Below are 17,796 nucleotides of genomic sequence, written 5' to 3'. Positions count from 1 at the left end.
TGGTGAGATTAGTGACCCCCTTGTGGGACAAGGGGTCCCCATATGACAGCAAAATACTACCCTAAGACATTTCCTGTTGCAGGTGACCACCTGGATCAGAAGAATATGTACAGCTTTTGTGCAGGTGTCTATAAAAAATGAAACCCATCCCCTTCTGTCACCAGAATTTATGCAATTTGAAACAAAAAATCTAACCAAAAACCACCCCAAAAAACAAAAAGCAAACCCCTCCACCAAATACTGGGATTTCTGAAGAAAAATCATAGTTAAAAGTAATTTCTCCAATCATCTCCAATTAAATTTTTCTAGCCATCATAGATATTCAAGTATTTACCATAATAACTACAAAGCAAACTATGTTCTTAGAAAAGAAACTAAAAAACAAAATCCATCTAGCTGGCATAATCAAAATGTCATTTGGATACTTAATTCTCTTCCAAAGAAACATGATCAGGCTAAATGACATTCAAGCCATTTTTAGTGATGATATTTTCAACTGGGTTAGCAGGACACAGATTACACTCTTCCAGGCTCTACTCAAATTCTTTGAAGATAGATAATTGTTCAGCTCTACTTATCAGCTCAAATTCTTGATGGCATTTACAGTACATAAAGAATCCTGTTCATCATCTCTATTTATATCAAAACCTACTGTGATTTTTCTGAAATGAACAAGATTTTTAAGTGTTCTCATCTCACAGCAAGCAATAAATATTCATTCAACAATCTGTCAGATACCCAACTTCAAAAGATATCTGGCTTGGAGGCAAATACATGATAATTATGGCTTTTGAATTCCTCAGCAACTAAAGCTGCAGACCTATATTTCTAAATAGATTTTACTGATTTTCTTTTTCCTTGTTCTTAAAGAGAAGAAATAGGGTGAAAAAAAGGCAGAACAGAAAGATCAAGAGTGTAAGGGAATATTTTAGTAAATTGTGAATGCAAAGCTACAATAAAATTTACCTTAAAAATTACCTTAAAAGAGCTGGCTTTGCAGTCCAGCAGGTCTGTATGACATTATTTAATGTATTCAAAAGTAACCTAACCTGGCAAGTATGATATAAAAACAACAGCACCTTTCTTTCTTCTTTGGGGGAAATGTTCATTTAGTTCAGTCTACCATCTGAGGGTTTCTCACATATTCATCATAAACACAATCCTTTTTAAGCAGGATCAAAATTAGATTTTCACTAGTAATTAAAAGCTGTTTGAAACAGAGTGTTTACCTTATTCTATATCTAGGTAACAGAAAAGTATAAAAAAATCAGAATTATTGTTTTTACCTTTTCTAGCTTTTTAGCCTCAATATGTCGCAGCACCTGTTCCCTCCAGTCATGAGGGACTTTAGTTTTTCCTGCAGGGTCTAATAACGAGTGCTCGGAGTTAACCCTTGGGTTTGATCTCTTGGAGGGGCTAGTCCGCGAGTAATTGAAGTCGCTGACTGACATAGTTCTTTCTGGTATTTCGCTGACTGAGGGCCGCGCGCTCTGCGGCCGGCTCATGTTGGGACCATCAATGCTGTATGTCCGGGCAGAGAGAGGCCTCTGCTGTCCCGACATTACCGCTGCAGCTCTTCCCATTGAATGCAAATCTCTGTATGTTAAGTAGTCCCCTTCAGGAACTTGGGCCCGTCTTGAAGGTCCACTATCCCCAATATTTATGGAAGCCGTAGAAGATACACTGCTCTGCCTCTGAAGCGTGTGCCTGCTTGCTCCTGGGAGCAGTCTGTCACCTGGTGGAACAGCCCACAGATCTGCGTGTCTCCCAGCCATCCGCTGGTGAGTGTTGTACACAGCGCTGGCCCGGACATTGTTATGATTGGAAAAATTCATGTTGCCAGAATGCTTTACATAACTGGGAGGTTCTGTACTGTCAGACCTAAGCAGACGTGAAGGAGGTAAAGTGCCTTGTTCTGCTTGGGTGTTTTGTTTCTGGGGCCACAAGGCATCTTTTGCTGCTGCACTGCTGCTGTACTGAATATTATACTGGGGAGCACAGAGCATCTGTGCACCGCCTGTCACTGATCCCCTCACTACATTAGCACCTTCAGGATTGTGATTTGAGTCAAACTTGAACACTGTTTTTGTAGAAGATACTAAATCAGATGATGACGATGACCCAGGAAAAACCTGTAAAGGCTGATCATAGAGAAGAGTAGCAGATTTACTGCGGACTATGTTTTTTCCATCTGCAGTATCAGATCCTGATTTTACCGCTAAGTTTGGTTGTTGAGATCCATTTTCATTTACAGTATCATAGATTTTCAGCCCACCACTGTCCATACTTGTGATGCTGTGAGATTTCATCACAGGACCGCTTCTCTGTGGGGACAAATCTTCAGTGCTTCTAGAAACAGACAGCTCAGCAGAATCCCCATCAACTGTAGTGCTTTTTGCTACTTTTTCTTTACTGGGAGACTGTACTGTTTCCTCAGCAAGTCCATTTACTTTATTTACACGATATTTATTTCCATTTTCCAAGTGCTCACTTTCTTCTTTTGGGTTGTTATTCAAAAAGCCTATTACTGAAACCATTTTCTGTGTTTCTAACTTTTCTACAGGAACGGGCACTGCCTCTTCACTAACAAGTTTATTGATATTCATGTTTATTTGGTCTAATTTGTGAGACTCCTCCATTGGAGTACTTAGATCAACACTTTTTCCTATCAGGCCTAGTCTTTCTTCAATGCTCAATTCATATTCAGACAAATTTGTAACCTTCTCTTCCACATTTAGTTTTTCTTCTACTGTAATACTCAATTCTCCTCCATTCTGCAAGAGATTATTCAGATTTTCATCTTCTCTCCTGGAAGAAAAAAAGATAGCTCTTAAATAAATTCTCCTAAGAATGGATGTATTTCTCAAAGTATCATTTTAGAAAAAAAATTACCATTAATATGCAACCACGCTGTGCATACAAAATAGGACAACGAAACAGATTTATGATTTATTATCTTATATTGAAGAAATATGTTATATGAAGGGCTCATTTGGGCAATGTTTTTAGATCACATGGTTTCAGAAGTTTGTTTAAACTCAACAAGAATAATTAGAAACTGTTCAAAAGCATCAAGAAGACAAAGTGATGATAACTTTATTAATTTCTTTTCATTTCCATTTTGGACAATTTTCCTGTTTGCATTAGCAGTTTTTATGAGAAATGGCACTTTTTAACTAAAACTCCTAGAAGACTAACAACCTGTAATTCCATTCTTTGTAAGTTTTTAAGAACCTTTAACCTTTAACCTCATGTTAGCAATCAATCTGATTTTCAAAATTAATCAAATAAAAACACAGAGCTTTTAAAACAGCATACTGATGTATTTTGTAGGGATAAAAAAAAAAAATTATTGCACCCTATTGTTAAGAGAAACGAGAAGCGTGTGTTGTATAATAAAGCTAGTCTCTGGAAGTTTTTCTTTTTGAGAACTTTATTAACCTTAAGAGAACATTATTAACCCCATTACAAAATGATGAAATTTTAAATATTTAATGAATACTAAATTAATGAATTAAAGGAAGGAACACCTATTAAGTAACATTTTTTTTAATGTATTTTCTTAGTGGTCCACAGTATAGTACAAACCTGATTTTGGATAGAACAGCAGCATTGGTTTCTTTGTCAGGAGAAGAGAGAGAAACATCTTGGCTACTGTCAGTATTTAAGGAAACAGAATCTGACATTCGAGAAGGAGAGGAACAGTTGCTGTTATTCTGATTACTATTGTGGGTAGCTTCATCTGATAAGGAATCAGTATCTTTTGAATCATCTGAAATAAAAAATTGCCAATTAGTTAGACACACAGATTTTATTAATAGCCATTTCATATGTGTTACGTTTAGTATTTAGAAACAGTCTCTTGTTCTTCAGTAATTCTTATTACCTGAAACTAAAACGTAAGCTAACACCTTTGCAAAGTTAATTTAAACTTACAAAATACTGTTGGAAATAGTTCCTCTATTTTAAAATATTTGGCCTAATGTAAACATCCCTTGTCTGCTAATTAAATCTAAATTCTTGCTTTATTCCCATTTCTCTTGTCATTCACGAGTGCTATATTACTGAATACTTCCTCAAAATATCTATCAAATTCTGTTACTATAAGGATTTCAAAATTGTCCATTACATGAGTCTATTGGCCTCTAATAAAACAAAGCACACTGCTTCACATGCAGTATTTTGAAAGGGTACACTGTTCCTAATTTTGAATATTCTATCATTATTAAAGCTATTAACTATACCAAGTACTCTGGAACTCTCTAGATCACTGGATAAGCTCTGTATAGTTTTTTAGTAAAGTCAAAAATCAGCAAAGAAAAATGTTCTTCTGCAGACTTTGAATTCAATGCATTCCCATGTTTTGCAGATCCCTTAGGACGACATTTTCAGAGTAATTTACCCCTGTACACACTGATTCTTGCATAATGTATGCATACTTGCATACTACATCCGTATAAAACTAATTTCTCTGGGGGTATTAAAGGCAGCCGTGATTCTGACATGAGTGTAGAAACAAACACATTTAAATTTTTGCTTCAAGCCAGTTACAGATGCCAAACGCATCCATTTTATGGAACTAATGTCTGTCTTCAGAGACAAGAAAGAAGTTTTGACCTGGTACTTTAGTCAGATAAAAAAATCCAAGGACAACATTGGCAAACATCCACCTTTTCATCTGTATGTGATCCTCAGCAGACTCTTCCTGCTTCCACCATGTGGTTCTCCTCATCAAATCTCACCTTTTTACATATAATGTCCAGAAAAGCTTTTTGTCCTGAAGTACTGGACTTGGATATCATATGAAGCAAAATAGTATTCACTATCCTCTTTCTATATCATGTTTTCTCTGAATCCTAGGCCATTTCTTAGTCTTAAAGAAATATTTATATTTCAGAGAATATAAAATTTAGTTAATAAAAAAAACAGATTCAGAATTTTCATGCTAGAGGAGCAAAGAAAAATAAAAGAGTAAAATAACTCTGGAGAGTTTTCACTAGAAAGGATTATTCTTAAACCTTAGGAAGAAGCACAGCTTCTGTAGAGAAATTTAAATAAGTGATACTGCTGCTTACAGCAGCAGTTATAGCAGCTGCCTATCGCAGCAAGAATTCACAAAATCTGGGTGAAGGGGGAGTTACAGAGTATTTCTAATATAAATATCACTTTCTGCAATCCTTTTCTTAAGCATATCAAGAGTATGTTCAAGCCCCAAACCTCACAAAACATACACCCCTTCTCTCCCTGTCTGATTTAAACTCTCCCTGTCTGATTTAAAGAAAGTTAAGACAGCAACACAGATTTCTCTAGCATGCATTCCAGCATATGCAGTTTTTTCCCACTTTCATTGCTTAACTAGGAAAATCTTTCTTTTAAAACACACAAATTAAGCCTACTTTTACTTAATTTAATTTGAAAAACTAACCACTTTGTGTCAACAAATAATCAAAATCATAAAACACTTCCCATGCTTTTTATGGTGTCTTACCTTTTTTGCTGTTGCTTAGGGCTACCACTTTTGGTTGGTTTATGGAGGTTTCTATCAGTGGTGGTCGCATTTCTGCCATTTTCATCTCTTCATCAGAGGAGAGCTCTTCTGACTCCTGCTAAAGGAAAAACAGCTTTATGCTGTCCATTTTGAAGAGCAGTTCAAAGTTAAGTAAATGCTGTCTAAACTACCACCCACTAAACAATAAAGGGGTAAAAAGATAAGTGAGCTACATAACATAGGCAAAGCAAAACAACTTTATAGTGCAACTGTAGTGCAAGTCAACTGAATTATCTTTAAGAAGCAGCACTTGCAGACTTGCATTGTCACTGCTGAACTCTGTGGGATGACAGACAGGTAACTTTAACTGCAAAAAACTTATTGGAGCAAGTAGATGAAGCCTTCATACTACCACTGGAGAAAGCATCCAGCTGACTCCAAGTCACAAAGTAATCACTGAACCAGCAAACACCACAGACTGACTAGATGGGTATTGGTTTTGAAGGAAAGAGCTCAAGCAGCTTGAAACAGCTATAAAGTAGCCATGACCAAGACAATCCTAGGAATGGAAAAGTACACTGTGAGAAAAAACTGAAGGAGTTTGGCTTGCCTAGTCTAACAGAAACAGTGTAAAGGTAGCTTGCTAAGGGCAAATTCCAAAAGGAAAAGAAGTCATTTAACTTCAAGAGCAATAGCAGAGAAAAAGCAATACTGAATATGGTTAAGCTAGTAATCACTAGTTCTGAACCAAAAGACGGAGCTCTGCACTTACGAGAGAGATTAATAGACAAAGCTGCTGCAAGAGCAGCATGCAACTGATTCAGTTCCTAATGCAATATCCTACTGCTAGCCCTATATTAATTTCTCTTCAAAACTCAATTGTTTTTGGTAATATTTTGAAGAAACAAAATCCAACAAACCTTTCCTCAAAGCAGAAATTTCCTTCTAGTAAACACGCTTCCTACTACAAAATCCACGTTGCAAATTGCAAATAACTCTGCCAATATTCACTTTTTTTTACTGTTTTGGAACATTTTGGGGCACCACCTTCCCATGATACCAATTACCTGGCCAGTTCTTAGGTCTGCAGGAAGGACAAACTTGACTGAGATGTAACAAACAAGCTATAACAATCCTAATTAAAAATAAAAAATAAAAATCCATCGGCTTTTCTCTGCAATCCAAACAACCAACCTGATCACTGCATCTACCACATGCCCAAACTCTTGGATGTGACATACCAGTGTAATCAATGCTGAAATGAAAAGCTTACACACAGGCAAAGTTTAGCTATCTGCATTCTGCAACAGCATTACCAGCAGGAAATAAGGAAATACACTGAAACAAGGATGTCACTGTATCTGACTTGTGTACTCACTACAGCTACAAAGAAGTACTGTCACTACCATTAGACAACTATCATGATCTTCCAAAATCACATTTCAAAGTTAAAGAAAAAATGTCAGTACCAGAATTTTCAAAAATAATGTAGAAGCAGGAACATACTAGTGGGGAAGTAGCCACTGACAGCCACAACTGCCTGTCACTCAAGTCTTTTCACTGTATGATACAGGCACATTCCACAGCTTACGCAACACAGGCAAAAAAAAAATCACTAATGAAATTATGAAAAAAGTATTTTACAGGTTGTGACTAGGAAGTGATTGAATGACAGCTTCCAAAATTTGTCATAAATCTCAACCTTTCTAAATAAATAAATAAATGTATGGTTTTTAACAGAGATGCACAGTTCAGAAGTTTAAAATCCTTCACTGTAAGAAGTAAGTATATTCCAAGTAATATTCCTGACAGCTTATCAGTAAATACAGAGGAATAAATATTTTGAAAAATTTCCACTTTTCATTTGAAATGCATGTGTACAATCACTTGGATACAGAAACATTTTATTGCTACCACTGATCTGACATTTCCTCATTTCAGCAACAATTAAAAGGGATTATTTAATGAAGTACTGATAGTGAAACAACTGGAGAATTCTGCAGAAGTATGACTCTTTTCACAGTGTATATCAATCTTCTGAGTTTGCATTATTTTTCTTTAAATGCATGCATCTTTTATTTTGAGCTTTTTATTAGCTGTTTTAACTTTTACTTAACAAAATCTGAAGCAAAAAAATACTGTATTGAAAACCATCTGAATTTACAACATTTATGGAGGGCAATTTTCTTCTACTGTCAGAAATTTTCATCTTCCAGAAGAACAAATTCAATACAACACCAGCAATTTCTGACTGTTATAATGCTCATTGCAATGCCATACCTCAAGCATGTCCTCATGGTTGACAGTTGTTTTCGTGTTCTGCAAGGTTTTAACAAGTGCAGTCATCTGTGAATTTGCAGTGCTGTGCTCAGCTTCTGGTTCACTAGGCTTCTGCACAGAGCTTCCTGCTGAATATTGCTTTCTCTCATCGGCTTTGTTCTTTATTGAACCAATTTCTGAGGTCTACAAAATGAAGAGTATGAACAGAGAAAGCATCCTGAAACGTTTTTAGCAACAGAGAGATCCAACATTATATATTCTGGGAAAACATGGAATGGAAAAATCTGAGCTCTGAAATTATAAAGAACAGAATGTACCAGGTATGAAATGCTAAGAAAACACATTAGATAACTAAGCTACAGTCCCTACCCTGTGTCAGTCGGACTCTTATCTTTACTGGCATCAATACATACCACTATAGCTCCAGTCATGTGAAAAAAAATCAAACAGGCAATGATTCTGTGTGAGCACCAAAAAGTAGTCCTATCTTCTATCATGCTGCATCAAGCTCTTAGAGACTTGGGATACTTCTGCCAGTCTGCTATTACTGCTTGTTACTACACAAAGCTTTCAGTCATGAGCACTAAAAGCCTTTGAGATTATCCAAATGTCATTGTGAAGTCTGGCAGATGAAAGAGGATCAGAGGATGACAAAGATGCCATCCTCCAGAAACCAAAGAATGCAGCTCCTTAACACATTCACAGTTTGTATGTGCCTGAGAATTAGGTCACTTTTCATGTTCTTAATGCAGGAAGAAAACTGCTACAGCAAACCAGACATTTGTTACAGACGCCCTTAGGTGGGGAAGAGGTAAACTGGTTTTGTAATCTAACAATTTTTCTTGCTAAAGCATCAGAGGGGAAGGAGAAGAGAACTAAAAGGAATCAAGGACACTTTAGTCTTTGGAATGTATTGCAAAACCAGAAAATAATGCTGTCTCTAACCTTTACCCCCACATCTTTTACAGAAACTGTCTGGACTTCTCGTTTTGACTCCTTGGCATTATCGTCAGTTGATTCTTCATCCTTTAGTCTATGTACAATTGTCTGGACTGTTTTGACCATATTCTTCAGTTCATCAGGATATGGAGTTGGGTACCTCTTCAGATTGCCTTCCTGTGTAACAAAAGGCAGTAAGGTTCTACATTTATTTAAATGTCAGAACTAAAACATAAGCTTTCAAACAAATAATTAACTAGGGCACACTACTGAATACTCTAGAATCTCCACCCTGATACTCAAGTCTGCTGGCACTGAGATAGACATAAGCTGATACAACCAGGCAAGATTACGAATCACTTTCACTCCCTTTCCCCAACATGTCCAATGACTCCAAGCAAGGATTGAGCCAACTGTAATTCACTTAAAATAAAATCAGGATTTATCATGGTTTCCCCACTTGTTCTCCACAGCACCATTAGTCAGGTAGCATCCTAGGTAGACCCTACACTGCCAAGTATCAGATTGAGCTTTTACCTTGTGCCCTGCTGAAAATAATTTGGCTAAGTAATGCCCAAATTAAAAGCAAACACAACAAAAAAATCCAAACCATAGTGTTTCATCCTGCTAGATACACTAAACTGATGACTTCATTTATTCAGCAGAGTGAAACCCATAACCAAAGTATGGAAAAGGCTGAGATTAAGGGTGGAAGTAAGAGGCAGGGAAGCACCACGTATGTAAAAATCAATTGAATACCAACCCGAGGTGGTGCCTCTCTCTCATCTTTGTCTTCATCACATTCAAATGCTACCTGAGCACGCTGTTTCCTCTGTTCCTCCCACAGAGATGGATTGAAACTCTCATTATCAGATATGAACATAACTGGAAAAAAAACCCAAAGAAGATCATATAAGAATAGGCTACACTATGTAAAACACAATATACTTTTTTTCTTTCTCTTGAGTGGGATTGGTGTGCTTTTGTATTCATTCTTTTTAGAAGATGAAAGACTAACAGCATCATTAATTGAAGATTAGATGCAATGCAACTGCTTTACGAATTTGGTTGTACTTTTATATTGGAAAAATCCCTATCTTTTAAAAGAAAATCATATGCTTAGCTGTACAGTACTCTTAACATTCACATTCGAAAAATTTCAGCAGAACTCTGCTGAGTGGTTTTATTCTATATATAAACATGAAATAATGTATTTGTGTGTGTATATACATATATAAACATGAATTATATTTGTATAGATTTATATAGCTTATTATCAGTGCTTAACATCACTAAGCGCAGGTAAGAACATTCATCTGATTTAATTTAATGAAAATTTAAAAATGAAAACTAAGAATGACTTAGTGAGAAAAATCTGCATTCTTACTAATCCTAAAGCAATGTAAGCATCTAAAACTAGAGGTTAAGTTAATCTGCATGATTTTGCAGCATTAATGCAGTTGACAGGGGCTTTAGATACAAGTATTTCTTGTTTAATTTTACAAAAGATTAAAAAAATCTTGCAGATACCTGATGTCTCTGATTTTACCATGTCTTTTTGTTAATCAGCCAGGTTCTATTTTTAGCATGACAAGTAATCTAATAAATTTGCCACTACCACCCAGAAAATGTATATCCTTCGCTAGCAATACCAAGGCTGTTCATATTAACCACTTCTATACCTGACATAGAAAAATACTTAGTTTTAGGGCTCAGTAAGTGCAATGGAATATTTGTTACACTGCATTTATGGGATAAACTTAAACTTTTAACACATCTGAAAGATTATAATAAACTTCACTATCACTATGAGCTCCTGACCAAAAGCCCAGAACCTAACCTTTTATAAAAGCAGTTCAAACTACATGTGAACAATATACTTTCTCTGGACTGATTTTTTTTTTAAATTTCAAAATAAACCAGAGAATACTATGTACTTTTCACAAAATACATACTTGGCAGTGAAGGAAACATTTTGCTAAAATAGTCAGTTTGAAGCCAACACTTTCTTAAGAGAATTTCACCCCAAACCATTAGGCTCTTTTGGAAGGAATGAGGGTGTCATACTGGGAGTGGCAACCACCACAAACGTATTCCTGTCAGTCCATTTCTCACCTTACTTGCTGAAATAGTTTCACCCAGAATTTACCAACATCTAAATCTCATTAAGTTAGTGTTCTCATTCATCAGACACAACTCATCATCTCTTGCAAGTATACTCCAAACTTTAAGCATTTAGGTATTTAAGCATTATTTAGTGAAAATCATATTAGCAGGAAGCCTTCCCATTATTATTTTCAACAATGACCACTGTGACAGGTAATTTCAGAAATTCCTTACCCTCCTCAGTCCTTGGTTGCTGAGGGAACATGTAATTAGTAAGTACAGTTTTCTGTGTGTCGGGATCAGCTTCTTTTTGAAGAGGGATAAGTGGTTTAGACTAGAAAGTAAATGAAAGAAGGCTATGTTACGAGAATATATATTTATGCATATATATATGTACACAAAAAAGTAAATGTGACCTACATATCACAGAGCATGCCTGTCCCACAACTTTGAGTTAAACCACTAAACCATTTCTCCTCTGAATAATTTTCATAAAATGAAGATATTAATATCTCTGTATTTGATTGATGACAGGCTTTTTGACTGAGGACAAAGACATCAACAGCTTTTGTAAAAAGAAAACACTAGATGATAAAAAAGTAATCCAGTTTCTTTTTGGTACTTACTACTATCCCAAAGCACACCGATCAGAAATGCATAGATATCTTTAGCTATTTAAAACTGCAGACAATCATAGAAAGAGAAGAATTCAGCACCTTTGTTTTTTTGTTTTGAGACTAGATCGAACATCCTCCAACCTTTACAGGGAAAGGCAGAAGATTGTTGAAATTACTGCTTTCGTAAATGTGCACATCTGAGGCTACTGGATTTCTGACAGCCCTGTACATTTTAATGCCCTTCAGAAAATCAGCATAGTATCGAGAACTTTAATAAAAAGGATAAAGACAAGCACAGGAGTTATTGCTTAACAGCTTCAAAGTTGAACAGTCATACAGTTCAAAGGTGTGGCAAGAAACCTAATTCAAAACCAGGATGTTGAGTTTCCCTGCTGGTATAGTGGTGAAAGCAACAGCAGGCTACGTGTTTATGTTCAAGCTTATCAAGCACTAAATTCACCCGACTAAATTAGCCTGAATAAACAAAACTAACAAAACCTGCCCCTCCCCAAAAAACAACCAAAAAAATCCAATCAAAAAAAACCACCAACAAACCCAGCCAACCAAAAATAAACAAACAAAATCCACCAAAACAAAAACAAAAACCAAACCAAAAAACTCAACCAAACCCAGAAAAAACACAACCAAACAAAAAAAAAAACTTCCCAGTATCTGTTAAATTGCATTTCCTCACAGCACAGAATTTCTTCAGGATTATGAGCCTCCAGAGACAGGTAAGCTCAGTATTGGTTACTTTGGTTACTTAAGGAGTACTGACATAGTAATGTCAAGAAAGTATTGATTTAGACAGCACTAAGTCTCTTTATTTAACAGATGGCTCTGTTCTTGTCAATCCCATTAGGAATGAAGTAAACAATTATTTATTTTCAATAATTTATTTATTTTATTTAAAAAATCATACCTGATTGTCTGATAGCCACATAGCAGTGAGTTGTTGCAGTTTTGTAAAAGTAAATGGCAAATTCTTCAGTCTGTAAATTACAAGAATTTTTATGTAAGTACATATTGTTAGGACTTTAATCAATCCTGCATTAGTCTGTAAAATATTTTAAAAGGACATTTTCATATGAAGTTCACTTAATAAATAGTGAGAGCTGAAAGGCTACAACATGTAATTTAAATTCAATTTTAAAAAACCCCAACCAAACAAGAAAAACTTATCTGCCCAGTATAGCAAGTAGCTTAAAATAAAGAAGTGACATTGTGACCTGAATTTAACTCAACTGGGTGACTTGAATACAAAGACAATCAACATGAATTAATAAATCTGAATCTGCACCATCTTATCTGTCAATATATATGCCAATTAAGAAAAAATGTGCTACACCTGAAAATATTTTTTTTTTCTAAAAGATACATGTATAGGGAATGGGCAGTCATGGACAATGGGTGCTCTGGCATTATGGGATAAATTAAACTACAGACAGAGTACAGAGAAGCTGGATTGCCAGAACAGGAGGGAGAGCTCTGCTAGTTCTCTCTCCCAGTACACTTCAATTCTATAAACTATCAATTCCCCAAAGCTAAACATTTTGTCTATTTTTAATGGCCATCTGCAATAAAATACAACATTTTCCCTGTTTGTGTAGAACACCAAGATTTTTTACACTATCCTATGATACTGTTGGTGCTCCATATGCAATTCAAGAAGCTGTTAATTTTTAAGTAAGACTCAAAAAAGTTTCATGAAAATAACCAAACTAATTCCCTAGAAAAACAGATGCTAACAACCACAAATGTAGAGAAGCTGTACTTCAATGCATCTGCCAGGTCATTAAAATAAAGATAGCTTAATATAATGGAGCTGCAAGATCCAGATATGACAATAATACATTAAATACATCTCAGTCACCTTCTGAGCTGTGTGTGAGATAAGGAAAGATAGCCATAAATCCATCTACAACAATCCATTATTGTTGTATTTTATACAACTTCTACTTGATTAAAAGCATTCACAAACCTATTGTCACTCAGATTGATGACTTTTAATTTCTGCATATCACCCATTTCTTCAGGGAGAAATTCAAGCTTATTGGAATGCAGAAACAACACTGTTACATGCTTCCAGTTTCCAATCTGAAAAAAAAAACCCACACAAAGAATTAATTCATCTTCACAACATAAATACGAAAGTTTTTAAAACAGTTAGTATTGAGGATATTTTGCCTTGAAACTTTATTCTTACATACTAAACCTTTTAGTTTCAATACACATGAATGAATTCCTACTTGTTGCTTAAAAAAATCAAATTTCATTATTTATAAAGTTGTATATTTGTATACATCCTCCTTTAAAAACATACACAAAGAAAGTCCTCTCAAAAATTAGTAACTTGTTAATTTACAAGTTGTACAGACTACATAAACACATTAAAATACTAATTCTACAGACTTGTAATTAAATATATACCTCTGATGGCAGCTGAGTTAAAAAGTTATGATCTGCAGCAAATGTTCTTATATTCAAGAGCTGCCCAACAGATGAAGGCAATGTTTCAATTTCATTGAAACTACAGTCCAGTTCTTCCACTGATATTAACCTGCAAAAAAAAAAAATTAATTCCTCTATACAGAATAATGAATCCAACATTAATTGAATACTTGCAGCTTAAATGAAGTTAATATCACTATTAATTATTAATCACAAATGTAGTTCAAAATAAACCCTAAGGAATTAAAATCCAAGAAGAATTTGCTTAATTTTTTTAAATCTCCTTTATGCTGTCCTCACAATAAAAACAGTGAGGCCAGCACCATCAAATGCTTGTGTACTACATAACAACATGCCAGTGTAAGGCATTAAAAACATTCAGAATGGGATAAATCATAGTCAAATTAGAGCTGAGTGCAGTTTCTGAACAAGCAAAGAATTAAGTTACAGACCATGAACCTAAGAATCTGGCAATGAAGAAGTACTTTGTAAACTCTGACAACAAAAGATAAGCTATATTAATTAAAATATTTGAAAATAAATTGGAAGACATTGTACATTTGTACAGCACTTAACTGCGACCCAATTATTTTTGGTATTTTTTGCAAGTTTTAAATTAAATTGCTGAACACCAAAATACATATTAAAAAAACTTGCTGATGGACAGCTGAAAATTCTCCATATATATATATATATACATATATACATATATATATATACACATATATATATATACACATATAAGATAAATACATGTTCATATTTGCTTTTTACAAGATTTTTGAGATTGGGCAATCATTTGCAATATCTACCACACCATGTAACTGTCAAAAAAAAAAAACAGTTTCAGAAACCTGACTCTTTCAGTATCTGGTTTTCTGTCACACTCAATTTTTGTTTTACAGATTGGTGGCTGCATTAAGTGAAGAACATATGTCCTTTGGTATTAAGTAATAGCAACATATATGCTGCAAAGCAGAACTAAGATATGAAAATTATTGCTTTAAATTGTATTAGGGTATTAACATGTAGAAGAAATTAAATCAAGTAGTTCTAAAAAACTGAAAGAGGAGCCACTGTTACAGAAGAGTATTCAGAAAGGCAATTCAATTTCTTATTTTTGTGAATATGAAATACCTACCCTCCTATGGAGTCTGGCAAATAAATTAGCTGGTTTTCATCAATTTTAAGTGTTGTCACCTTTTTCAGAGAACCTATAACAATAGGAACAAGTAAATCAAAATGGACATTTGAGTTCATTAAGCTGAATTTTAACTTTAAGAGGGGAAAAAAACCCAACTTTATGGGCAAGCCACCATATCTTCTCTATTCCCTGGTGTGCCTATAGTGCTGTATTCCTAAGGAAATAAGGAATAGCTTACAGAACTTGTGTGCCAGTTTACAGTGTGTCAGCCATTTGGGTAGGTCAGTGGGGACAGGGAGAAAAACAAATTGATTTTTCTTCTGATAGAGACAATGTTTTTTCATCCATTTACAAACTACTGCACAAAGTAAAGAATGCTCCAAACCAATTTTAAGTTATTATTCAGCCACGCATTACAGTTTTATCAAGAAATGGCACTTCTACTCAACTGAAACAGATCTAGAATGTAATTTTTGTATTTTCAAGTTCTCTGTGTCTGAACTACAGGCTTCTAACAACATGAATGAACTTAAAATACAAACCAATAGACTCTGGCAGTTGCTGAAGTGAATTACTGGATAACAGTAGGTCTTGCAGGCTTTCACAACCTGAAATACCTTCTTCGACCACTTCAATGTTGTTTTTAGAAACATCCAAGTATGTCAGTTGTTTCAAAGTGCCTATGAACTAAAAGCAAGAGAAAATAATGTATTCTAGAAAAGTCTAAGTTCAAAACAAAAAATATCCAGCAGATTTGACCTCTCATGTATAATGCCAGAAGAAGACTTAAGGCACTGAAATACAATTTTATGCAAAATACACAAACTTTCAAATTAAGTATTTTGTGCAGATAAGCACAGCTGATGTTCTAACACACAGAGACACCCCAGAGTACTCGGCATGTCCCTAAAGTCAGTCTTCTGCACATTCAACAGTTTGATTAGTTACTGTTAATCAAGTAATTCAAGTTTTAGAACAAACTTCAGAAAGAGACACATAATGTGAGGACATCATTATGCTCCAGTAGACTTTTAATGCTCATTTTTGCCTTCTGTATAAAACTGCATCCTCAAAAACAACAATGAATCCTTAATTGTACTAAACGGAAAGAAACAAACCAAAATATAAGCATGTATTACCCTTCCACATGAACCAAGCATAAGCTTTAAAATTCATGCACACTACTCTATTGAAATCTTCATTCTCAGAAATTATTTTACTGCAAAACACTGTTCAGCTCATATTTTACAATCAAACCACTCAACTGTCTAAGAGTTAGTTGATGGAAAAACAGTAGAAAAGTCTACTGATCAGGCAGGAAGGCCATATTTCACATGACTACTAGTGATTTTAAGGTTGAAAACAAGCCAGCTGCTTCCCAAATTTCAAATACTCATCTATTAGTTTGCTAAAACTCAAGCACAGACTCTCAAGTACTGTAATAATAGGTCAGCCTGAACCACATGTTATCCTGAAAGATGTCAGGAGCCCATACAAAGTCAACAGACTATCTCCTCAGGAACTGACTATGCTCTCTTTTTTTCCCTTGCTGTTTACACAGTACTGGAACTGGCACTGCGTCTTTACAACTGTGACCAGTAAAAGCCACACAACATATTTATCCTATATACTCCTGCTTGCTATCTAACATAGATTATAATAATTCCTTTTTGGAAGGGCTATTCTAACCTAAATTTGATTTACCATTTTTACTAGTTTTCCTGAATTGCAACATAATTTTTAGATGAGAAATATGTAACTTTCAGTTAAAAAAAGCTGTGAACGCAGCTCTCATCATCAGTGATAATTTCTAAGTGGACTAGTTAAGAACTGAAGTGCCATTTATCCTTTTGGCTTTAAGTAACACTAAAATTACATAACTTCATTGTACATGATCACTGACAAACCAAGTACCTGTGTAATTTAAAATACTGTATGTTTAACACAGCAAAAGAACTTACCCCAGGAATAAGTGTTAGTCTATTTCCATCCATCCAAAATTCCTTTAATCCACTCAGTTGTTCAAGTACTTCAGGCTGTAATGGGAAGCCATTTAAAAAAATCTTATGAAAAATCCCCAGTGAATGGCAAAACCAACTCCAGCACTTTGTCTATTGCAACTTTAGTGTTACTGTAGTTGTTATACCCACTTTTTTCACTGGGTCATCAAAGAAAACCCAGATAACTCACTTTTGAAATGAAAATATATATATATACTAGATATATAAAAATTTTGAAGAACTTGACCACAGCACTAAATAATTTTTAGAGAAAGGTTGGTTCCTTCCTTCCAATCTTCCTGTTGGTTTGGTGTCTTTTACAGAAAGTATTCTTCTTCAACAGACACACACTCTAAGTACATGTTACATGTACAGTTTTAATGGAAGACATCTAAAAATATTTACATTTCATCAACTCAGAAGACCTGTTTTTCAAAAACCCTAGTGATTTTTTGGTATGGGGAAAAATCAAAACAAACTTCATTTTTTATATCAACAAAGGGTGCACCTCCATGTTACAATCTAACCAACCCAACCATAAAATGAAGTGCAGGATTATGTTTCACACAATAAGCAACTTACTGTAAAAAGTCTTGTTTATCAGGGAAAGACCCTGATAAACATTCATGTCGCATATGCTTTCCCTATTCAAATTTCCCTCCAGGGAAAGCAAAACAAAAGAGGGTCTACTGCACATTAATAAGTACAGCCAAGTTCAGATAAATGCTGAGTAAATTTTGTTATACAGTAAAATAGACAGGATTTCTGCTG

General features: G+C 34.9%; 1 protein-coding gene across 12 annotated transcripts in view; it reads right to left on the bottom strand.

The window, feature by feature from the left end:
* ERBIN (erbb2 interacting protein) overlaps positions 1–17,796 on the bottom strand; it is a 116,833-nt gene that overhangs the window by 16,769 nt on the left and 82,268 nt on the right. For 8 of the 12 annotated variants that reach the window (XM_064405647.1, XM_064405638.1, XM_064405640.1 and 5 more), the window contains 13 exons: positions 16,987–17,061; positions 15,568–15,712; positions 15,023–15,095; positions 13,861–13,990; positions 13,412–13,527; positions 12,353–12,422; positions 11,048–11,147; positions 9,471–9,592; positions 8,714–8,884; positions 7,769–7,951; positions 5,489–5,606; positions 3,589–3,772; positions 1,287–2,808 (listed from right to left, as the gene is read on the bottom strand). In XM_064405647.1, the coding sequence (XP_064261717.1) occupies positions 1,287–2,808; positions 3,589–3,772; positions 5,489–5,606; positions 7,769–7,951; positions 8,714–8,884; positions 9,471–9,592; positions 11,048–11,147; positions 12,353–12,422; positions 13,412–13,527; positions 13,861–13,990; positions 15,023–15,095; positions 15,568–15,712; positions 16,987–17,061 (3,009 nt within the window). Of the gene's footprint in view, positions 1–1,286; positions 2,809–3,588; positions 3,775–5,488; positions 5,607–7,768; positions 7,952–8,713; positions 8,885–9,470; positions 9,593–11,047; positions 11,148–12,352; positions 12,423–13,411; positions 13,528–13,860; positions 13,991–15,022; positions 15,096–15,567; positions 15,713–16,986; positions 17,062–17,796 lie in introns of those variants that run through there. The other 4 variants (XM_064405648.1, XM_064405639.1, XM_064405649.1 and 1 more) reach the window with 3 other exon arrangements.

Source organism: Passer domesticus, chromosome Z (assembly GCF_036417665.1).
Source record: "Passer domesticus isolate bPasDom1 chromosome Z, bPasDom1.hap1, whole genome shotgun sequence".
Classification (NCBI taxonomy): Eukaryota; Metazoa; Chordata; class Aves; order Passeriformes; family Passeridae; genus Passer; species Passer domesticus.
Note: the sequence above shows the minus strand (reverse complement) of the source record. Positions and strands in the feature narration are given on the sequence as shown.